The sequence below is a fragment of the Antechinus flavipes genome, chromosome 1, assembly GCF_016432865.1.
Source record: "Antechinus flavipes isolate AdamAnt ecotype Samford, QLD, Australia chromosome 1, AdamAnt_v2, whole genome shotgun sequence".
NCBI lineage: Eukaryota > Metazoa > Chordata > Mammalia > Dasyuromorphia > Dasyuridae > Antechinus > Antechinus flavipes.
In genome coordinates, this window is record NC_067398.1 from 209,434,044 (window position 1) to 209,460,241 (window position 26,198).

Sequence of the window (26,198 nt, forward strand, 5' to 3'; positions counted from 1 at the left end):
ATATTTTCATATGTCTATAAATAGTTTTAATTTCTCTCAATTACATTTTAATCTGAATCACAATTGGAGAATGTTTCCACCTGCAAAGAACTTGGGGTGGTGTGTTTGACATCTCTGCTCCAAAAGATAAATAATCAAAGAATATGAACAACAGACATTTTTAAGAGATTTTCAAACTGTAAATGACCATATGAAAAATGTACTTCAAATCACATACTCCAAAATGTAAAAGACATGCAAATTAAAACAATTCCATGCTTCCTTTCAACTAGAATTGTGTAATGGTCCAATTTTTAAATTTGTTTTGTTGGAGGTGTTTTTGATGAAGTAATTGGGATTAGCTAGTCAATGGTAAGTGTCTGAGGTCAGATTTGAACTCAGGTCCTCCTGACTCCAGGGCCAGGGCTCTATTCACTGCAACATCTAGCTGCCCAGTTCAAGTTTTTTTTTAATTAAATTTTTTGTTTTATTGTCATCATTGGAGGAGCTTTACAAAGATAGGCTTACTAATATATTGTTGGTAAATATATAAAATTGTCCAACTATTAAGATACAAATTTGAAATTACATCCTAAAATTAACTAGACTTTCCATACCTTTGATCCAGTGATCCCACTACTTGGCATATATCCAAGGAGATCAAAAAGAATTAGAAAGGTCTAACATATACCAAAACATTCATAGCAACAAAAATATTCATAATATGAAAAATTGGAAGCAAAGTGAGTCCTAGATTATTAGGGAATAGCTGAAAAAAACTATATTATATGAATTTAATGTAATAGTAATGAAATAAGATAGATATTTTAAGTAAGAAATAACAATAAGAGAAATCCAAAGAAAGATGGAAAAATTTATATAAATTAATGGAGCACAAAGTAAAAAAATCTGAGAAGACAATATGAACAATAATCACAACAATGTAAGTGAAAAGATCAATATCAAGAAATCATATGTTGAGTAAAAAAAAAGAGACTCATTTCTTCCACCCTAACAGTAAAGAGGGAGAGGAATATTAGAACTGAATTTTGTATATAATGTCAAATACAGTCACTGTATAGTCATACCAGTGATCGTTTTTATTTATCACAAAGAATATGGTAGGATTTGGATGAAATGACTGTGACTAAAGACAAAAAACTTCAATAAATGTATTTTAGGGTCATTCAATACTTTTATAAATTAATAACAAGAATCAGAAGAAATTGAAAGAAATAAAAAATATCACAAGACTGATAACTGAGTATAAAATATTTAGGTATTAATCTATCAAACATTTAAAACTTTCATAAAGGTAATTCTTTTTTTTATTATTTTAAAAGTAACAAAAAATGTTAGAAAATTACAAAGATATAAAATACTAATGGCTAAGTTGATCCTGCAAAGTTAAAAAAAAAAAAAAAGTAATACTATTCAAATTATTGTTGTCAACGAGCCATGAAAAAGACCTGAATTTATATCTCCTTGGTTTCCAAAGGAGGAAAGCAGATGCACGAGAACCACCCATGAGATCCACCCCATCTTTAAAAAAGCAAGGTTTGACCATCCCTGCTATAGCATTCTGGGAATTCTGGTGTTTTAGAGTAGGTCAAGGGATGTATAAGGTGTCCACTAGCTACTTGCTGCATGTGTGATTTTGGGCAAGTTACTTCATTTTTCTCTGTAAAATGAAGAAATTAAACTAGATGGTCTCTAAGGTCTCTTCTAGGAGGCAGCAAGGTGACTCAGTGGGTAGAAAATCTGAGTTCAAATACAGTCTCAAACACATTAGCTGTGTGATCTTGGGCAGGTCACAATTTCTGTTTGCCTTAATCCATTGGAGAAGGAAATGGCAAACTACTCCAATATCTTTATTAAGAAAACCTCATAGATATTATATACTTCAACAACAATACTATATGATGATCAATTCTGATGGACATGGCCATCTCCAGCAATGAGATGAACCAAATCAGTTCCAATAGAGCAGTAATGAATTGAACCAGCTATACCCAGTGAAAGAATTCTGGGAATGACTATGAACCATTACATAGAATTCCCAATCCCTATATTTTTATCTGCCTGCATTTTTTATTTCCTTCACAGGCTAATAGTACACTATTTCAAAGTCTGATTCTTTTTGTACAGCAAAATAATTATTTGGACATGTATACTTATATTGTATTTAATTTATACTTTAACATATTTAATATATATATTGGTCAACCTGCCATCTGGGGGAGGGGATAGAGGGAAGGAGGAGAAAAATTGGAACAAAAGGTTTGGCAATTATCAATGTTGTAAAATTACCCATGCATATAACTTGTAAATAAAAAGGTATAATAAAAAAGAAAAAAGAAAAAGAAAAAGAAAAAGAAAACCTCATGGACAATGTTGGTGTGCAATGGTCACAAAGAATGGAATATATCTGAACCATAACTACAAGTTCCATTTTAGCCCCAAATCTCTGACTTCATGAAACAGCTTTGGAATCTAGGCTTAAAGATCAATTAAAATACCAAGAACCGTTTCATAAAATTAGATAAAATGACAGCCATATTTATATGGGAAAACAATGGGATAAAAAAAGCAAAGGAAATTTCCATGAGGAAAGGAGGAGACTTGCATAAGTGACTCATATGATCTATTATGGTAAAATCCATATGAATGAATGTCCCAAGCTTGAATTACCATAAAGTCAGTAGATCCAACTATGTGAATTTAGGCAAATCAATTTACCTCTCTGGGACCATTTTGCCAATAAAAGATGAGAAAAGCAACCATAACTAAGGAAAGGATTATTGTAAAACTTAACAGACCCCTGTAGTTGATGCTAAAGCTCTATTGAAGACTCAAAATCAATTTAAAAAAAATTTCAGCTTCTTGTATTCTTAATATGTCTCTCTTTTAAAAAAAAATCATAAATTTTCTAAATGACTTCCCAAGGTCATCTCTGCCGATTGTCGTCTGCCAACTTTCATCCAAAGGCTTATTTCTCTAGACCAAAAAAAAAAAAAAAAAAAAAAGAAAGAAAGAAAGAAATGAATTTTTTCCTCAAAGTATATTACCTTACATTCTACTTAGTGATAATATAGGAGGACTGTTCTGTCAGAATTTCATATTCTGAGAAGTCTCAGAAATTGGTCTCAATTTTTTTCAACAAGGGGTACCAACAAAATCCCACTATAATGTAGAACTTTAATTTTTTTGATCTTGTATCCCATAAATAAAATATTTAAGTATGTCTTAAGTAAGCTATATTCGTTGATTTTAAAATTATATAATTAGATCTATTTTATTTAATAATGCCCCAAACCTGTTTTTCTCACTTAAAAAGTAATGTGGTTTCATTCATAAAATATTTCATTAATTTAAAAATCTTGGTTGAATACTTTTTGATGAAAAAAATCTTTGTAAATATTGTTGTTGTTGTTTAGTTGTTCTCAGTCATGTCTGCCACTTCATGATCCCTTTTTTTTTTTTTTTTTTTGAGGTTTTCTTGGTAATGATACTGGAGTGGTTTGCCATTTCCTTCTCTAGTTCATTTTATAGATGAGGAGCCTGAAGCAAATAAGATTAAGGCACTTGCCCAGAGTCACACAACTTGTAAGGGTCTGAGGCCACATTTGAACTCAGGTCTTCCTGACTCCAGGCCCACAAATCTAACCACTCTTCTACTTAGTTGCCTAATTCACAGATATCCAAATGGAAAATATTGGCTACATTCATTTTGCAGCCCCATCCATTAATCCTGCACAGATTTTCATTGAAATTTAGTGAATAAATTTCCATCTTCCCTGATTGGCAGGGAGGAGCTACTAGGTGATGAAATGGATAGAAAGCTAGGTCCAGAGTCAAAAGATCAATGTTTAATAACTATGTAAAAACATAGTTATGGGCATGTCACTTTATCCCTTTTTCCTCAGTTTCCTCATCTGTAAAATAGAAATCGTAATAATAACACCTACCTTCCAGAATTGTTGTGAAAATCAAATAAGGTAATAATTGTAAAGTGCTTAGCACAGTGACTGGCACATAATAAATACTATGTAAATATTAGCTATTGTTATTCATTGTAGAGGAGAGGGATTTGTTTCTGGAAGTCAGATGCCAGGACTTAAGGGTAACCATTCCAAGTAGGACAAAGGAGTAAAGTAGAAAGGCAGCTGGTCAGATCCCTGGGGAAATCCTAGTTTCATGGCAGTAGGAGGGTATCTAGTGGCTTGGGAGTAGACCAGAAGATCAGAGAGAATTCTAGGCTTGGCTACTTGAGCCCTAAACCCACTCACAGCAACAGCTGCCTCTATCTCTTGCTAGTGGCTCCTGCAGCTACTTAATGCTGGATCCCCCATGGGCACTGTTGAGTCTGCTCCTCTCAGATCCTATTTGTTGGAGCTCCTCCAGAACCTGCTCAAACATCCCTGTTCTCATTTTGGGTGAGAAAGGGAGGGAAAGAGGAGCCTGGTGGGAATTAAGGTCAGTAATCCGGGTCAGTAATCACTGGTCAGAAAGACTGCCTGTAGGACAGTGATAATACCTCAGAACTTCAAGAATAACAATTTCCCACAGGCTGGGCTTTTTATATCTCTATTCCCACAAATGGACAAAATCCAAAAGACACTTTCCTAACCTTCTTAAAGAGAAATTATCCCCACCTATAATATATCACATTATAAGCATTATATTCCCTTGATTTCCAAAGGGGGGAAACAGATGCACAAGGACCTCCCGGCATATCCATCCCACCTTTAAAAAAAAAAAAAAAAAAAAAAAAACAGGGTTTGTCCATTCCTGCTATAGAATTCTGGGAATTCTGGTGGTTCAGAGTGGGTCAAGGGATGTATAAAGTGTTCACTACTTCTGTTGTAGGGAATGGAGAGAGGACAGCAACATATGACAATTGGTTAGAAAATGACTACCTATTTCATTGCCTGCTTATCAGGCAAATTCAAATGTAATTAATCATCTACCACAACCTGCCTTGGACTCAGGCAAGGGAAAAGAATTAACTTCAAGCTCAATGAATAGTTGTTCTCTAATTTCTAACATTTTCTTCATTCACCACCAGATAATCTTATATATCCCTAGTTTGTTCACTGTTCATGTCAAAGACCACTGATATTGTTAGTATAAATTAATGGGAAATGTTCTATTTGTGTCTGATACATATGTTAATCAGCTTTTAACTAGAAAAGATATCTTTAATTGCATATGTATAATCTATATCAGATTACTTGCCATTTTAGGAAAGAGAAAAGAAGTGAGGAAGGGAGAAAAATTTGGAACTCAAAATCCTATAAAAAATGAATGTTGAAAAATGTCTTTACATATAATTAGAAAAAATAAAATACTATTTACATTAAAAAAAAAAAAGAAAAGAAAAGATATGTCTTTGATTAAAAGACACACACTTATAACCCCATGTTGGGTTATAAAAATCATAGAAATAGATATGGTGGTTCAATATGGTATTTTCTTTCCAGAGTTACTCCATTTCCTATTGTGACATATAAATTCTAATGCCTCAATGAAAACGAATATGATTTCGGGTAAGCAATATGGTACAGTAGGATAGGAAAGAGTAGGGTAATTGGAATCAGGATACCAGTCCCAATTTCAGCATATATTAATGTGCACCTTTGGACAAATCAGTTAATTTCTGTTTCCTCATCTACAAAATGGGGAAAATAATACTTACACTGCCTAGGATTGATTTAAGAAAAATTCTTTGCAAACTGTAAAATGTAACATAAATATATTATTAAAATTAATAATAATCTGCACAATTTTTTTCTAATATAGATAAGCCTAGTTGTGGTCATGTGTTCATGATCACACAAAACAGCTGCCATTAGAAATAAGCCAGTTATCCTGGCATAGCTTTTCTTCCCATTTAATGGAACTTTCCTATGTGTACCAATCTTTTTTTAAAAAGTTACCTTTCCTAACAACCAACCGCATGTTGAGGTACCATGATGAAACATGCTACCCTCCTTCTGACAACAGATAGTGGCCTCAGAGTGTAGATTGAAACATATATCTTTTGGACAAAGCCAATTCCAAAATTTATTTTACTTAACTATGCATATTTTTACTAGGACTTTATTTTTCCCCCATTTGGGGGAAGGAAGAGAAAAGAGAAAAAAATTAGATTTTTGTTCATTGAGAAAAAATTGTAAGAATGCATATTTTCTTGCTCTTTTCCTCTGCTATTTAGTTATTCCCTCAGGATTCTTGGAATTCAGCTATACTTCAACCTCAGATTTTCAACTCACTTAAAGTTTCCTTCTTTTACCTTTTTTCCTCTTTCAGGCCTCAAGGAAGTTTTTTCCCATCACATTCTTTGGAGCCATCACCTGGATAGCCGTTTTCTCTTACTTGATGGTCTGGTGGGCACATCAGGTAAGACCCCCTTTGATTACCTATAATTTTACCCATTTCCTATTTTTTGGGTCTAGAATGCTGAGGTTGTCCTCATGCATATGGAAAAGCACAAGCTACATATTCTTCCTTATATTTGCCTAGACTATTGAATTTTCCATTTAATGGAAATAAGGTATATTGGCCATATTTATAATAGAAGAAAATTTCAAATTTTCTCTTGACCAAGATTCCATGACTTGTTTTTAAAATATATTTTGATAACCATATTTCAATGTAATTGGTTTCCTTTGTAATCCTAGATAATTTATTTTAGGCTTTTAAAAACATTGTTCTGAAGAGGTCTTAGGCTTCCAAACAGCCAAGGGGTCTATGACACTAAAATAGGTTAGGAACATTTCAGTTAGAGAGTAATAAAAATAAATATAATTTTCTCATCTAAGTTCATAGATACCCAGAAATCTATCCATGGAGCTTTTGTGGACTCAGGTTAAGAACCCAAGGTCTAGAATTAGGTACATTTAATTGTGTGAAAGAAACACATATTATAGAATACTCTGTTATGTGTTATGTTAACTGGAATCTGTGATAAATGAAAGGAGGTCACTGCTGTTCAATATCACAGGGAAATTTGTGAGAGATGATAATTATATTAATAACTCCAGTTTATATAGCACTTGACTATTAACAGAGGAAAGACTTTTTTAAAAACCAGAGACAGAAGCTGTGAGTAAATCTGAGAAAAAGCTAGAGGCAGGCTGTGAAGGATTGGAGCTGATGCCTATGGAATTTCCAAAGATAACTCAGATATAAATCTTGACTTAAAACAAAAGGGGGGAAAGCTGTACCTAGAACAATATAGACTATTAGCAATGGAAGGGAACCTAGAGGTCATATAACTCAATATCCTCATTCAACAGAAGAGGAAATTAAGACCCAGAAAGGAAAAATAATTCAGCTAATGCCACACAGTTAACTAATGCTACAAAAGCCAAGTCTCTTCATACCTTATTCCTGCTTGTTAATGAGACTTTGGAAGATTATTTTGAGATAGAACTCCAACCTTCAGATAGATTCTCAACCTGAAAATGGAATTGAGTTTTATTCATTTAAGATTATGAGGCATCTCTTATTCTGAACTTTTCCTCCAGTTCAGTTTTTATTTTAATAAGAAACTGTTTTGTAAATGTTTTAAAACAAACAAATTATTGTTTAATTTGCAATAAAGAGCATGCTAATCTCTACTTCTCTCACTCTGTGATTCCCCTCCTTCATGAAGTCTTCCCAAAGAATGCTAAACTTTTTCTGATGTCTAGCATTTATCCTTCTATCACCTAATTAGGAACTTATTGTCTGATTGCCTATACAATTTAGTATTTTTTTCTGATTGGCTGTAGGATTCCATCAATGTAAGTGATCCATCCACACCTCATCTTGGTTCTTACTGTTCTTGGCCATGCTATTCTTGGCCATGTCCTCTCAATAAATCCAGAGAGAATCTAGATGGCATGCTATGAACTTTCCTTGGATATTCTAGCATTCCATAAACCCTAGTGCTATACTCAGATATACATGTTATCCCTTTTTCTCATTATAAGATCCTCTGTAGTACCAATATAAGATTATGATAAATCAGCTCACAAAACTGCCTGTCACTTATGTATCAGTTTAGGCAATGAGATTTTTCATCCATAGTGCTTTTACTGAATCATTTCTGAGTGATTATAAAATGTCATTCGAATATGACTTCAGGTACTTACTAACTGTGTGACTCTAGGAAAATTACATCAGCTGGTTTGTCTCAGTTTGCTCATCTATAAAATGAACTTGAGGAGAAAATGGCAAACCACTCCAGTATCTGGACTAAGAAAATCCCAAACCAGATCATGAAGAATTGGATATGATTAATTAAACTCAACAACAACATGACAACAACAATCTCACTGACAAAGCCTTGTAGTATCCATAATGTTATATATTGACAAACACATATCATAGGCCTAAACATCTGCAGAGAATTCCTTTTCTACTTGGAGTATGAGTAGATTTCTCCCACAATAGTAAGAAACACCTTTGACACGTGTGTATGCACAGAAACACATGCACATATATGCATATATGTATATGCTTACCAAAAATATTACTACATTGATATAGATATTTTGCCAAATTAGAAGGGATAAAAATAAGATACTCTTGTAATTGTAGCCTCTCTAAACTATCCTATTTCTTTAAAAAATGACCTCAAATATCAGGAAATGGATAAAGCTAAAAACATTGACACTGATTTTCACCATTTATTATAAAAGTCTAATTGAAATTCCAATAGACTTGGGATGGAAAATGCCATTTGCACCCAGAAAGAGAACTATGGAAATTGAATATTAATGGATAGAAGCATAATATTTTCACCTTGTTTATTTTTTTCTCATGTTTTTTTCCCTGTTTGGTCTGATTATTTTTTGCACAACATGACAAATATATAAGTATATTTTAAAAGATTATATATTTCATCTATATCAGACTACTTGCTGTCTTGGGGAGGAAGATGTTAAAAGGGAGAGAGAAAAATTTGGATCTCAAAATCTTACAAAAATGAATATTGGCAACTAATACATATACATATATAATTTTTTAAAAAGAAATTCCAAAAATAATAGTATCATAAAACAAAAATCTAAGTTATATCAATGAGTCATTACAAAAGAACCCATAAAAGTCCTCAACCCACAATTTGAAATTCTTGACAAGAAGACAGTCAAGGCTCACCCTGGTTTAGTACAACCTTATTGTCTAAACATTACAGAGAAGGGTGATGACTTATTGGGAACTGAAAGCAATGTTCCCTTCACAGAATAGTGGAGAGCAATAGAAGAGAAAAGGAATCTTCAGAAAACTTGTTACTTTATTAAGCCAAATCATACTAAGAGTACTTATAGATTAAAGCAAAACGATGACAAATAGAAACAAAATGGAACTATAATCATGTATTCTTATCATCAATGATAGAGGAACTACCCCATTTGACCTCTCAGTCCTCAGTATTCAATGTGTTACATGGAACTGTCTAAAAGGCTCTTAAGAAAATGAAGATGAGAAGCGGAACTAGACCAAACACAAAAGAAATCCATGTTGAAAGTGGTACAATTTTGAAAGCATTGAAAGATTGCAAGATACTTCAGAGGAGGAAAAACAAATCCAAGAATTTTCTTTGATTTTTGTATTTAAAGATGGAAGATGTTAAAATGCACGTGTGGTTTGTAACATAAATCTCAAGGCAAGGTCTTTAAAATTTCAAAACAGACCAAATGAGATTTAATGAAAATTCAAAAGCTAAAGAAAAATATAACATTAATGCACTGCAGAAAATCTACTGAGTATTAAGTATGATGATCCCAGCCCTCCAACAAGAGGATTTTTAAAAAGCAATTTTTGAATACTACTAATAGGTTTCTGACTACTACTTGTACTTCACTTTAACCATCTTATTTTTCTCAATATTGGCAAACATCATTGCTCTTCCAAAGAAATGATCTCTTATAACATCCATTACTTCCAGAATCCCATGAAGACATTTCTTACAAATATCTTGCAAAAATTATTCACTTTGAAGGATGTTTTTCAGCCTACCCCTTTCCAAAATGAGTACAATGCCTGTCATATTTTTGTGATAGACTCAAAGAAAACTTAGGTGTGTTTTATTTTTATTGTAATCCATCACAGAAACCAGTTAGGTATTTAGTAATTTGACAGTAGGTACTCTTCTTCCTCACCTCTCACCCCCTACTCTCCCTTAGCTCTACCTTGCCACTGTCTGAAGATCAGATATGTTATACTTCATTCCACCCCCAGGATTCTATTCTGCTTTTAAGATGTTTGGGAGATGTTCATACTCCTTGCCATTGGCAATAGCCTGAGCTGATGGTATTTCCCCAATTGTAGTTATCCAAGCACTCCAATTCCATTTTACCATGTAATAGTCAGATTTACTTCAAATGTATAATAACAAAAGAAAGCATATATAAACATTCCTATCCCCAATATTTACAGACACTTTGGGGAAGGGAAAAGGATTAGCTTCATAGTTTAATACACTCTCACCAAGTGCTAAGTCCAAAGTCCCCTTAGATTCCAGTCACAGGGCACCCTGGCTTCTTCAGGCTTCCCTGCTGAAGTGGCTAACTATACATCCAGCCTGGTATCCTGTCTCTAAAGTTGTCATGGCTCAAATGTGGGTATCTTGGGGATTCTAGGAACTACATGTTCCAAGAGATGAAAAGAACAAATGAAACAAAATAAAACAAAATCCCTGCTTCTTAGAGTTATGAGAAAAAGGAAAGAAATTAATTTCTCCCATCCACTAATCCAGTGCCCAAATTGTGGATTAACTTGGACCTTCACCTTTCTGAACATCAAGGAAAAGAAGAGCATGACTGCTCTAATCTCATAATTTTGAAGATTCAAAGTGTTCTGGCTACATAACAAATGCATAGAGGTTATTCCTATCCACATGGTAATGAAATGCAGAGTGACATCTTTTAGAAGTATGTCCCTGGAATTTTCCACATGGCTACCTCCAAAACCTCAGTTATATTTTAAACCAACTCCAAAATTTTTCCACCTCTTCCTTTCTCTTCTCTGCTCTCCACAATGATCAGATTGAAGAAATCTTTTTCCCTTGCCTTAATGATTGTGAAAAAACTAAGAAATGAATTTTTGTAAACAAAAGTTTCTACTTCAAATGATACATGAAAACAATCTCTTTACATTTCCCTCCATCCCTACCCCTCCACATACAACCAAAAAAAAAAATTCTACAGTTCTAAAATGTTAATGGATGAACCAGATGGTTTAATGAGAGTTTTACCAGCCCTGATTTTACCAAAATACAAGTAATTTGAATAATTTAATTCCTTAAAAGTCGTTTAACTGAGGAAAGTATTCTTCTTGTTAGAATTCTTTACATATTTGTTTGGCTTCCATTCTAAAATTTCATTTAGTATTTAATTTCCTCTTGTTAAATTATTAATTTTTATGAGGAATGAAAATCTCTGGCAAAAATTGCCACTTATATAAGTGGGGGGAAATTAATTCTAAAAACCAGGAAAGTTTTATGCCTTGTTGCCATCTCATTCCCCTCTTCCCCATTGTGATATAGCATTTTTTGACATTGCTTCTTTTATTGTTGATCATTGATCCAAACAAGGAGAAGCAGCATGATTTAGTAATCAGAACTGCTTTCTGGTTCCACCATTAAAGAGGATATTCTGGGTAGATATGAAAGCTGTCTTCAAGTATTTGAAGGAGTGTCTTAAGGAAGAATAATTTTTTTGTTTAACCTTAGGGAAGAAATAAGGTTAAGGGGTGAAAGTTACAAAAATACAAATTGAGTCTTACTATAAAAGAAAATTTCCTGAGAAGTAGCTATCCAAAAGTAAAATTAACCAAGTAATATGTTCCTTACCCCTTTCATTAGAAGTTTTTCAAGTGCCAAATGATGGACTAGATGTCCACTAAAATCCCTTCCAGATCTGAAATTTTGTATGATCTTGGGAAAACTTATTTTATCCCCTCTAAGTCTTAGATTACTTTACATATATTAGCGATTACACACACACACACACACACACACACAAAATCTTATTTCACAAGATTGCTGTTAGAATCATATGTCTGCATATGTCATTTTAAATCTTAAGGGACTACATAAATGCATGATATTTATTAATAATTAAATAATAACATATTGACTGTTCAAGTCTCAATTTCTCCATCTGTGAAATGGGGAGGAAGCTATTCTAAATTATCACTAAGGTACTTCCTATGCCTACCAGTCTACAATTCCTCTTTTCTTCATCAGTTTTCTCAAAGCACTGGTTTGATCCAATCAAAATCTAAAACTTTGACTTGTCCAAAATTTATCTAATTTATTCATTCAACAACCATCTATTGAGCTCCGTTTTTTTATTAAAGAAACTGTGTGAAATGCAAGAAGAGATACAAAAAGTGTAAAATATAGTCCTTGAATTTCAGAAATACAAATCAAAAGGTAAAAATAAATGGATAATTCCCTGGATTAAGAAATCTGATAAAAGTTTCATAAGTGTTTCTATAAAAGCGAATGCTTAGGAAAAGTACCAAGTTTGTTAATGTAATCGCATTCTAAATAGACAATGAACATGATTTTTTTATACAAGATTATAGGAATGCCAGGGGAAAATGGCATATTTATTTTAATGCCAGAAGTTAAAGGAATGCAAATAAATATTAACCATCCAAAGCATGTCTTAATGATGGTTCTAAGCTATTAGATATGGCTCATGAAATGGATCAATGAATTATTATAAACTGTTTCTTGATAATATTGGGTTAATGTGCTACTTCAGTCAAAAACAGCCCAGGAAATACTGCTAGTCATCAAATAAGATGCTGAAATACAAAAATATTATTTTATCCTTCTATTAAAATCTTTATTTATCTACTTACCTAATGTGGTAGTTGTGAAGAAAGAGTTTTGTAAAGCACCTTGAAAATGTGAGTTTTAAATTATCCTCTTCTCCTGAAGTATTGCATGCAGTGATAATCACTATGCCTCAAAAAAATATAATGTAGATGAAAAAGGCCTAAAGGAAAGCAACTAAAATCATCACTGATCATGACTAAAACAAATCTGTTATTTTATAGCAAAGCCTGTCCCATGTTCCTTGCCATAGGAATATCATTGTGTGGTTCAAAGAAAGGCAAAATAGATATCTTTAGTTTCTTCTCTACCCACTCTTCTAAGAGGAAGATTTTAATCCCTTATAGGAAGAAAAGCAGGAAGGTTCCCACTCTGTTCTCCTCTAGGAGATACTAGGCTAGAAGTATATATATCTGCTCCCTTATATGTTGTTAGCCTAAAGGATGTGATTTTCAGGTTCAAGCTAGTCAATGTGCAACATCTTGGAGCACCCTCCTTAAGTGGAAGTTCTAAATAGAACCATTCACTGAAAGGACAGAATAAGAATTCTATAACTGGAATGAAACTTCAAGATGAAAAGATGAGATAGAGTAGAGGAAGTTCAGTAGTCTAGAGAGGGAAAGGTGAAATATTTATGAATATAACCTGAAGTTATATGAAAATTCAAAAAAAAACCTGAAAAGACTTAGATGAACTGATACAAAGTAAAGTGAGCAGAGTTAAGAAAATATTCTATAGAGTAATAGTAATATTGTACAATGATCAGTGGTGGATGATTTACCAATATAATGATCCAAGGCAGTTCCAAAGAACTCATGATGAAAAATGTGATTGACCTCTAGAGAAAGGACTAATGAAATATGAATGAAGATTAAAACATACTATTTTTCACTTTCTTTATTTTTCATATTTTTTCCTTTGGGTTTGTATTTTCTTTCACCGTAGGACTAATATGGTAAATGTTTTGCATGATTGAACATGCATAACCTACATCAAGTTACCTACTTTCTTAGAGAAAGAAAAGATGAAGGAGAGAGAAAATTTGGAACTCAAATTTTTTAAATAAATGTTTTAAATTATCTTTACATGTAATTGAGGAAAAAAATATTTCAATTCTAAAAAATTTCCAGATGAATTGCAAAAAAAAAAAATTATCTGAAAATACAAGAAAAGATAAGATAAATTCATAGAAGACTGCTTTATAAGAAAATTTTCAAAGAAATTAGCAGTGTTTGAGGTATACCCTTCAGCTTTTGCAGTTGAGATCATAGCATTTAGTAACATTTCTTAATGTTACTAAAAGACTGGAATTATATTTTTATTCAAAGAGACAAATTTAGATTTTCTATAAAGAACACTGGAGCATGAGCTATCCAAAACCAAAATGGGTTGTGTCAGGAGGTGGCCTATTTCCCCTTTTATCTGAAGTTTTTAATGACCGCAGGGGATAATATAGGGAATTCTTGTCCAGAATTTAGAAGAGACCACCTCTGAGTTCACTTCCAGTTCTGAGATACTGCAATTGTATTCTCTTATGGAATACTGGAAGATACATTATATTAATCTCAATAACACTTTTTTTTGCTTAAAAATTTTAAAACATTTGAATTTTCCTAATTTATTGGTCTGAAATGGAAGCACTATGACAATAGAGAGAGCTATCTCAAAATCAAGAAGGACTGGGTTCAAATCCCGCTTTTGTCACATACTAACAGTATGACCATGAACAGATCATAAAACCTGAAGGCTCTAGAAAACTCATTTAATGCTATTTTTTCAAAAGTGCATGAATAGAAGGAGTTGCCTTAGTTGGAAATTCCCTACTCCCAAAAAAACCCCTACGTAGCTAAAAAAGATCATTCTTTTCAAATGGCTTACCACATGAAATGCTCTGCTTGTCGACTTGTCAACAAGTATTGATTAAGCACCTACCATGTTCCAGGCACTGAGCTAAGCACTGGGAATACAAAGAAAATTTTTTTAAATTCCTACTTTCAAGGAGTGATGCTTTGGCCTCAATGAGTTTGAATCCTAGATCAGCCATCTACTAACTATGTAAACTGGGGCAAATCCATTTGAAAAGGACAATATAGATCCACCTAGTGAGTTATAACTCAAACCCCATAATTTTAGACATAATCTCATAGGTTTTTCATGGTATAGAGGGGAAAGCATTGGTTTAGAATCAAAGGACAAGGTTCAAAATCTTACTATTTCTGCTCAGGTCACTCAAACTTTCTGGGCCTCAGTTTACTTCTCTGTTAAAAAAAAATACAAACCTACAAAGTGGTGTAAATGAGCTCTAAAGTTTCTTTCAGATACAACTCGAATCATCTTTCTTGCTCACCACCAGCACATCTAGGTGGCAAAGAGCTTATGTGCACATTTCCAAAGCTTATTGACTCCTTTGAGATAAAAATTATTCAAGGGTCCATTGATTAGATGCTGCTGTCAATCACCAAATCAATGACGCAGAGAGAGCTATCTGCAGAATTTTATTCTGTTCAGAGGACAGACTTATCTGTGGGGGAAAAAAGTTATAAAATCTAAAGCATCAGCTTCAGCAACCTTATATAGAATGTGAATATTTAAACAGCATAGAAAAATGGAATTTTACAGTGAGCAGGAGGGAAAGATAAGAGTATACATGTCTGGAAACAAGTAACAGAAGGCAAAAGATAAGGCTACCTGCCAGATGGTCCACATAGAAGCTTTGGCTTCTTTCCCAGCCTTGATTCTACAGATGTTGTGACCTTTATGCTTCCAAGAGCAATGTCTAGAAGTTCAAAGAAAAGGAATGGAGAGATGTCTTCTTTGTTCCTTAGGGGTGGCTAAAAGTCTGAGCCAGAATTTTTTCCCCCTCATTCCAGTCTCTTTTATCATCATAGCAAAAAGAGACCTGAACCAGAAAGTTTCTCGTCATTCCTTGGTATAAACACAAGATAAATACTAAGACACTCAATTGCATTTCACTTGTAGTCCTACCTTAATTAAAATTATTCTCAGTTCTCATAATTTGGTGGGAAGATATATGTCTTCATCTGTAAAATGGGCATCAATACAGATACACACTGATTACTCCCCAGAATTGTTGTGAATGTGCATGAAATCATGTATATTTTGCTTTGCATTTTATGCATCACAGTCCATATTAATTCTCAGTACTCAAATGGATCTATGATTTAATCAATGGGAGTATTCCAAGAGTATGCTGAAGCCGGAATTGCTGATTTTTAAATTTTCAATATGAGGGGCAGCTAGATGACGCAATGTATAGAGCACTGGTCCTGAAGTCAGAAGGAACAGACTTCAAATTTGGCTTCGAACACTTAACACTTACTAGCTGTATGACCCTGGGCAAGTTATTTAACCCCAATTGCCTTTCCAAAAACAATTTTTTTCAATATGAGCATTTATGCCTCAGAATTCATAAATTCTATTGATTTGTTATTGTTGCCATTGTTGTTGATTGTCTTAAGAAAGGAATGGAGAAAATGTCAATAAGATAGATTACATTTAAAAGTGTGTTATGAAAAAAATAAAAAAATAAATAAATAAATAAATAAATAAATAAAGTGTGTTATGGGTATGTTTTGCAAAGAAGGTGGAAGGTAGGGAGCCAGTTATTTAATATTTCATTTTAGAGCATTCTCTCAAATGATACAAATTGCAACTCTTCCATTTCTTTCCAACCTTTATGCTTTTTATCCATATTCTCGCTACCTGATATCTTAATAATTTTCCTCATTTTCTCCTGGTATCACTAGAATATCAATGGAGCACACAGAGTTATCTATCATTCTCAACACATAACTTTTTCATCATTGTTCCTCATATATCTTTTCAACTACATCATTCATACTATTTTTCCTTAATAATTGCTTATTTGTAATGTTTTACAAACCTACTACATGTCTCTTCATTGCCCTTATAATCATTATAATCATTTGATTATATATATGATGACATAATCAAATAATTATAATCATTTGAAAGATATTCCTACTCTCTGGAAATATATCTAAAATGATGGATTTTGAACTATTAGTTATAACTCATTAAGTTATTCACTGGAGATCAAGCTTTCCACAAAACTTTCCTCCTTGTTACTGAGTTCCTGACCAAAGAACTAAGGGCACAATTTCCTTGCTCTTCCTTTTCTGTCTACTATTGGCCGAAACATTATTCAGATAAATTGTTATTACTATTTTTATTATTATATTTAAGGTTGGAGAAACAATTGGTATTAGTGAAGAAATCATGGGCCTCACCATCTTGGCTGCTGGGACTTCTATCCCTGACCTCATTACCAGTGTCATAGTGGCTCGGAAGGGACTTGGGGATATGGCAGTGTCCAGCTCTGTTGGGAGCAATATCTTTGACATTACAGTGGGGTAAGTACAATTTGTGCTGTTGAATTCACAAAGGAATAACTTTACCTCATTCTGACTTTTTCTGCTTAGATGGATTCACAGGTAAAACTTTAATCTCCAACATAAGACTAGCTAGTCAAAAATTAAGAATGTTAGCTAAAAGCAAAGAGTCTTCACAGCTGATATTTTTTGCTTTCAGCAAATAAATAGAAAAATTATAGATAAGTAGATAAATAGGGTACTAGAGTCCCCATGTGGTTTGAACATTTAAGAAAATTGTTGAGGAAATTTCACTTCTTCAAAAAAAAGTTACAAACTCCTACATTGGCTGTATGTTGTAGAACAACAGAGACTTAAGTCTGAGATATTTTTGCAATTTCACTGTATTCATTTCACAGACTGCAGAGTAAATTCCCTTTGATACCAGTTGGAATTTGGATAATAAAAAGACTGAGATCTGAATTCAATACAAACATCCATTCACCCTCAGGAAAAAAGAATATTAGCATGATTTGAAGCCTTTTATGTAAATATACTCATGGAAATATTTCAAGACTATTAAAAATCAAAAAAAAATTATAGGTCATGTCAGATTTGCATGATCTGTAGTTGTCATTATAATTATCTTCTAGAAAGGGACCAGGTAGAAAAGAATAATTCACTGTATTATCTAATTTTTCTTATGAGAAATTAAAGTGCTATCATTTCAATTGTGCTAATTTTTCTTTAAATGCCAAATCCTTGGAATTATGTCCATTTTCCTTCATTTTTCTTGTGGTTCTCTTCTCCTATCATATCTTCTCCAATAGAGTCCACACAGAATTCCATTAATGGTGTGAAAGTACTATGTCATAGTGAGGAGTACTCTAAAGGGACAAATGGTTTACATACAGGTCTAATTTCTGTTACTCATTTTTTTACTTGGCATAGTTTGGCATATAATGCAAGCTTTTAAATTCATCTCCTTTTTGATTTTGCAGTTTCACTTCTATTTCCACTCTTAACCATAGCATTTTTCACCAGTTCTCAGTGGTTACTGAGAAAATAACATCTGGATCCTAGTCAATCAGTAAATAGGCTTTTATTAAGCAGCTACTATGGGGGCAGACATCATTCTCTTCATTGGGGTAACAAAGAAAGGTAAAAGTCTCTGTTTTCAAAGAGCTCACAATTTAATGGAGGAGACAGCATGCAAAAAAATATATAAATAAGGTACATATGGCCTTGGTTACCTATCAAAATTGCTATCCCAGCAACTACCTAAAATCAGATTCAGTAATGTCCTGGGATTTTCCCACAAAATTTTATACGTCCTACTTTACCTTTCTAAAAACATAGCCCCCAAAATAAATCTAAGTAAAGAAGTTACCTCTTGGCCATTTTATTCAATATCACAATGTTTTGGAGGGATTACCCAATTTTTTTTCCCTCAGAAGCCAACAATTCTTATCTTAATGTAATTGAAAGAAGGTAGAAAACAACATTAAATTTGAAGTCAGAGGACCTGGGATTGAATCCCAGCTCTGTTAAATGTGTGACCTTGGCTGAGTCACTTAAGTGACTTAACCATTCTAAGCCCCAGTTTCTTCCTTTGTAAAATGATGAATGGGGGTATCTATATGGGGCCGTAGACAGGGTAGGGTCAGGAGGACCTGAGTTCAAATCCAGCCTCAGACACTTAACACTTACTAGGTGTGTGACCCTAATCAAGTCACTTAACCCTAATTGTCTCGCCAAAAAAAAAAAAAAAAAAGGATGAACTCTATGTTCTTTTCCAATTCTAATATTCTATGTTCTATATTCTAAGTTTCCTTCTTATTCCTGATCCTGTGATTCTGTATTCCCTTCAATTTTCATTTCCTATCTATTCCTTTATCTCTTAATGTATCATAATGCTAGTTATCTTGTATTTTTAACAAGTCATGTTCATTCCATGATGAACTGGTAATGATGATTATTTTGCTTTGCATTATATGCATCATAGTCCATATTAATTCTTAGTACTCAAATGGATCTGTGATTTAATCAATGGGAATATTCCAATTGCTTGCTGAAGCCAGGATAGCTGATGGCTAAATGTTCAATATGAGGGGCAGCTAGATGATGCCCTGTATAGAGCACTAGTCCTGAAGTCAGAAGGAGCAGAGTTCAAATTTGGCTTCGAACACTTAACACTTACTAACCATATAATATGCAAAGCAAAAATCATCCTATAATGAACTGAGAACTGGTAACATGTCTAAAGCTTCTTTTTATCTCCCACAGCACCTAGCATAGCAACTTGCCCATAATATACGTTTGTTCAATATGAATGAATGAATAAACTTAGACCATTATCAACCCCCTTTCCTTCCTTATTATCATCCCAGACTATCCTATCAAAATAGCATAAAGCTCGTGTCAATATGTTTAAATCCCATTGTCTCAGATATAATATAAACATCAATAACAACAATGATGATGATGATAACTACTATTTATGTAGCACTCTGAGGTTTGAAAATTATTTTAGACAAATCTCATTTGATCACTGTGGAGTAGATGCTAATATTCCCATTTTGCAGATGAAGATACTGAATCTGAGAGATGTTGAGATGGGGCTGAGAAACTTGCCCCAAATCACACAACTAGTAAGTGTCTGAGACTGGATTTGAATATAGGCCTTTCCAACTGTAGGTCCAAAATTCTATTAAACCTTTCCACCATGCAACCCCAATATATATTAACATGTCAAATTACTTTTCCTTTGCTGAGGTCCTGCCTTTTTGGTATTACTCCCAATCAACACGATTTGGGGGAGGGAGGGATTTTTTTTCTACAATCACAAAATATTTTGTCATCCATTATTTATTTTTGTCATTGCCTAGTAGCTTGTTTTGAATCTATTATCTGTAACCAAAAATATGAAATATTTGCTTCACAGTCCCAAAAGTGTATGTATGTTTGTGTTTCACAAAGCAAGTTGAAGACAGACAGCCTGAAGTCTTACCCTAATACAGTTCAACCTAACTAACTAGTCAGAAGCATGAATGTAACAACAAGAAATAGTTCAAATCCTTTTGGAGATAAATAGGCATAAATCTTTTTTTTATTTTAAATTTCCTGATATTTCATTTGCCAAATATATTGCAAAACCAAACAAAAGGCAGCAGAGTAAATTGTTCATATTTTTATAGCAGCATCAGCTGATGTTCAGTCATTTCAGTCATGTCTGTCCCTACATGACCCTGTGTTTTCTTGGGGAAAAAATACAGGTGGTTTGTTATTTCCTTCTCCAGTGGGTTCATTTTGTCAGGCAATCAGAGATTAAGTGACTTCTCCAGAGTTACAGAGCTAGGATGCGTCTGAGGCTGGATTTGAATTCATTTCTTCAGATGATCAGATAATAAATGTGACTATTATATCAATCTTTGTATTCCCCTGCAGTGCCTGAAGCAGATTGATTTATGTGGAGTAAATGTTTAATCAATATTTAGATGGATAGATAAATGGATGAAAGATGCTACTCTAAAGATAGAACATTACTTAACTAATAATAACAATAACTTATTTATAAAATGCATTAAGGTCTACAAATTCTTTCTTTACAGCATTGGGACTAAGTAGTGCAAGTATCAGCATCTCTCATTTTTACAAACAAGGGCATTAAAGTGAATGATTTACCCATGATTATAAGCTAATAAGCATTGGAGCCAAAATTTAAAACCAGGTCTTCTGAGTTCAAGTCCAGAACTCTTTTTACTATCCCATAATGCCTCTCCAGTATTTTCTCCTTTCACCATCACTCACTTCTCAACTCCTTCCATTTTGATGGTAAATAGTTTATCAGATCGGACTGCAATGCTGACTCAGCCTCCTGCCATGTTGAGAAATTTATTATTCACTGGCTTCATTCCCCACTTCAAATAGCTTCTGACGGGACTAGACCAGTATTTTCTCAACCAGGTTTCCATCTCTCTCAAATCCTACTCCAGTCACAAACTTGGAAGTTAGTATTTATAAAGAATTGTTCATTGTAACATCACCTCTTTGCATTTTTACAATCACATCAAAACTTAAATTTAGAAAATATATGGTTAGACTCAAATGAAATTCATAAATCACTTTCTGCTGTGACAGAAATTAAAGGTCTTGCTCATCTATAGATTTTTTTTCCTTTGGATCCCCTCACCAAAAAAATTTGTTTTCCTCCAATCAAAAAGGAACAAAGCCATTTCCTTCCCTAACTTCCAAATCAATTCCAAAAAAGACTTCCCCTTCCAATGAAAAATTTATGAGGTTCTTCATGTTTGCTAAGTGTCTTTTAAAACATATTCGATCCCTACTTGCCTCTCCTCTTTCCTACCTTTTTGTCTCTGCTTCTGTTTCCTTACAGACTCCCACTGCCCTGGCTCTTGTATACTACAATTCACAAATTCAAACCCGTGACGGTCAGCAGCAATGGTCTCTTCTGTGCCATTGTTCTTCTCTTCATCATGCTACTCTTCGTCATCATCTCCATCGCCCTCTGCAAATGGAAGATGAACAAAATCCTGGGATTCATTATGTTTGGCCTGTACTTTGGATTCCTGGTAGTCAGTGTCCTCCTGGAGGACAGAATTATCATGTGTCCCATTTCCATATAGCTGGAAAAGCCATTTCTTAAATAAATAATTGAGACAGCAACGGATGGTCCCCAAACCCTATCCTCTCTCAGCCCGGGTCCTCTAAACCCCCTGAAGAAGAAGCAGTTAGCACATAGCCCTATATTTTTGTAAAGCTTATCTCCTTGACTTAAGGAGGGATGGATTCCAAGTTCACTTATGTGCTGCTGCCTCTATCACTGACTGTCACAGCCACACAGAAGAAACAAGGGCAGTCATTTTGTGGTTTTTCTCTACTCGCCACTGACAGACCGTACTCCTCGCTGGTCGGAGGTACATGATGCTATAACAACATGAGCTATAATGTCAGCTATATGTATACATATATACATATATATATATACATATACAAACCACCTGTTTCTATGTATTGCAACTCTCTTTCCATACATATATTAATATATGCTTATACACACATGAAGAAAGAAGAAATATATATACGTATAAATATGTATCATTTCAGGGATAGCTCTAGTATTTGTTTAGTACCTATTTGAGGAGGGGTACCAACTTTCAGTCTGGACTTATTGGAAAGTGTCATCTAGTAAAATTAGGATTGAATAAGGGAAGGATTGCCTTGAGCAACATTCTTCCCTGGAACCAACATCTAAGTTAGGCTCTTGAAATGGAAAAGATTTTAGAAATTGTTAGAATCACTTAGTGGAGAGGAGCAATATTGTATTTCATAAAAACTGCACCACCCTGTAGTTGTCCTTAAATGCTCCTACAAATTGGACTGAGAAGCCAGAATAGCCAGTCTGCATGTGTAGTGACAGTTTGGAACCCACAGGGTTCCTCGGGCCACTTAGCTATAAAACCCAAACTGACATTTTGGAGAGGGGAATGAAAATGAAGGTTCTCCTCCTATCACTCCAGCATGCAAGTAGATTATATGACTGCTAAATCAATTAGCTTTATTCCTAAAACAGCAAGACTATATAAACTATACCCCTGTCATTCTAATGCTCTTGCCATCATTATCATCATGAAAAGAAAAAAAGGTATTTGAGCTGTGATTGTTACCTGTATCACTTTTCCAGTATCATCAGATCCTTACCTAGTTTGAAAAAAAAAATTAACTTTTATGGAATGAATTACCATCCTGAGAAAAGATCTCTGTGGGCACATAGTTCTTTTAAAAACTCTTTCAGCGTGATAATAGATGACCTTAGTGCCCAGAAAAGTCATTAGCCCTACTAGAGAGATGTAGTTCAGAAGGAAAATGTAAGTTAGGGAGATGTTTAAGGAAATAGTGTTGAAGCTAAGCATTCTACAGTGAGGTTTCTTTCTGACCTCTGAGTTACTATGTTCTGGGCCAAATGTAGGGCTTGTTTCAGATCAGTATTTGGTTAAAGGTCATGCATGTCACTGTTTGTGCATTTTCTACCATCTTCAAACATACTGCTGGCATGTACCCTGCTTGTAGGGGAGATAGATTGCTAAGGGCTACACATGACAATTTTTCCATGCTGTTTTCAGAGCTGATTGCAGTGAGGCTCTTGATACATGAATTTTCTCAATGTCACATAGGCAATCCATCATTTTTCATTCAGTATCTCCATCTCTAATTTATTTTTTGTGTGATTCTGCATCTCTATATAGGAGCAGAGAGGAAAACTGACCCTATCCCCCCTTACTAACTACCCCCTACAAAAAGACAATTGGCAAACAAGAAAAGCAAATGTTTCATTTCTTCAGAATTGTAATTGCAACAAATAAAAAAAACAAATAAAAAAATCTGAATTCAGGATGCCCCAATTCTTTATTCATCCCACTGAGCCTCTCTGTTGATATATATCATGCTGTATGTGTCATACCACACAATTAGGGGATTGCATATCCGTTGGTCTTCATTATGTCATGTCACAGGTATCATCAATTATTTTAATATAGGCAGGTATGGAAATGCATGCACATGATCACAAAGGGAGACAGTATACAAGACATATTGATAAGAAAGAAGAGAGGAGGTCCCCAATCCCAAATCAATCTGTTCTCCATAGTAACTGTAGAGTATCCAGCCCTTCATTGACAGATGGCTCTTGATAAAACTATTATACACACACACACACACACACACACACACACACACACATCACACACAGAAAACACACACACACATCACACACATCACACACATCACACTCCTAAATGGAGATTCGTATTACAAAGAACAAAACAAGACAAATAAACAGGGCCCTCCACATTTGCTTTCAAATGTTGTCTCCATTCTACCATCCTACCATTCTCACCTTCCTTTATCCACATGCCTTTACAAGGTGTATGTGTGATAGTAAAACATGCCCTATGGTTTTGAAAAACTGGGACTTCAATTGCACCATGGAATTTATACTTTCAAGGCTACAGACCAGAGTCATAATTCCCCATAAATAGTTTTCACCTAATGAGAGTTAGCAAGGTGAAGTAAATAGAGAACTAGCATTAGAGTCAGTAACATCTAGATTCAATTTCTTGTTGGAATATATGCTAGTTTTATGACCATGAGAAAAATCACATAATCTCTGAACATCCCTTGGCAATTCTCCATGATAGTGAATTGTAAAACAGTTACTAACCTACACTGGTTACATACTGGAATACCAGCCTTACACGAATGAGGCAGCCAGATGACCTAGTGGAAAGAGAACTGAGGAAAACTGAAGTTTGAATCTACTCTCAGATGCTTTGTGGTTAAGTGAGCCAGACAAGTTTCTCTCTTAGCTTTCCTTGGCTTCATCTTCCTCATCTGTATAATTAGGGAATTCAGTCCTATGACCCTTAAGATTCTTTCCAGTTCTAAATCTATGATCCTACCAAATCACAAGTCTGTACTAAAAAAGGCACATACATGCACACAGATACATGTGTGTGTATGTTAGATATATATATATATATACACACACACATATACATATATACATATATGTATATATTCCCAAAACAAATCTTTTGCAGCTAAATAGGAAAAGATGATTATCTAGACATATGACTTAATAAATAGAACTTTCCATGGGGAAACATTCTCTACTAATACACATCAACATCTTATTTGTAATTTAGAGTTTTGAAGACTAACCTAAGCTACTTCCCTATGGTTACAAAACTAGTATATGTTCCAGAAAAGTCTTGAACTCATAATATCCTTACCCCTTCCCGACTGTCTATCCATTTTGCCTTTGTCCTATATATCCACATATTTGGGGGTTCTTATATAAATGTGCATTCTATCTGTGGGCATACAACTATAGACAAGCATTCTCTGCTTGTTTTTTCACCCCCATTTTGTTAGGCTTCATTGATGGGATTTGATTGCCTCTGTCCACACAGTTCAGGAAGTATTAAATGCAATAGTGAGTTATCTGTTTTCATCCGTCATTATAACCAATCCCTCACAATTGATTTTTTTATTGGATCTATTGAGGAAATTGCTATTTAGATAATTGATTTGTTGGGTTTTTTCCCATAAATGTCAGCTTTCTTCTAAATGTTACAGAAGAAATAATAGCTAGAATTTATATAGCACTCTAACAACATAAATATTATGTCATTTAACCCTCTTAACAGCCCTAAAAGGAAGGTGCTTTGTCAACATTTTGCAGATAAGGAAATTGACACAGAAGTTAAGTCACATGCCCAGTGTATATATACATATAACTAATAAGTGTCTGAAACTTGATTTGAACTCAGGTCTTCTTGACTCCAAGTCCAGTGCTTTCTTCAAGGTACCATCTAGCTGCACCTTAGAAATGTCACATTTTGGATCCCCCTTGATTACCACTCACTAATTAACTCAACCACCTTCTCTCATTCAAGATCATAGATTTAAAAGTAGAAGGAATTTTGGAAACCAAATTTTAATCTCTTCATTTTTCACATAAGGAAACTGAGGTCCAGGAACATGAAATAGTTCACCAAAGGTCTCAGATGTAAGAAGCAATAAATAGAGGTGGTACTGGAACCACCAATCTCTGACTCCACATCCAAGACTCTTTCCATTTACAATTCATCATTGGAACCTAGCCCAGACAACCTCTTACCTCTTATTTCCTTGGTTTGTTCCCTTCTCTCACATAACTTTTCCTTCATCTTAGCACTATTTGTATAGAAGAGTTTCCTAGAGTGATGTCCTGGACCCTTGTTTTTGATCTCTGGTTCAGACAGAAAACCCTTATATTTTCACTTGCTTTACACCCCATCCTCTTAAGTGTTGAACACAACTGGATAAGGAAAGGAGTCATGCAAAATTGAAATGGAGTCTGCAATAAGAAATGTAATAAAGTGACAACTAGATAGAGAAAAAAATGAGAGCCATGAATCTATTCCCCCATCTACCCATCAGTAGAAGCATCTGTCTGCCTGTGA

General features: G+C 34.1%; 1 protein-coding gene across 2 annotated transcripts in view; it reads left to right on the top strand.

Annotated features, from left to right (window-relative positions):
- SLC24A2 (solute carrier family 24 member 2) overlaps positions 1–23,807 on the top strand; it is a 283,926-nt gene extending 260,119 nt beyond the window's left edge. For both annotated transcript variants that reach the window (XM_051995444.1, XM_051995455.1), the window contains 3 exons: positions 6,292–6,381; positions 17,048–17,214; positions 21,569–23,807. In XM_051995444.1, coding sequence (XP_051851404.1) covers positions 6,292–6,381; positions 17,048–17,214; positions 21,569–21,818 — 507 coding nt within the window. In that variant the 3' untranslated portion in view covers positions 21,819–23,807. The remainder of the gene's footprint in view (positions 1–6,291; positions 6,382–17,047; positions 17,215–21,568) is intronic.
- The last annotated feature ends 2,391 nt before the right edge of the window (positions 23,808–26,198 follow it).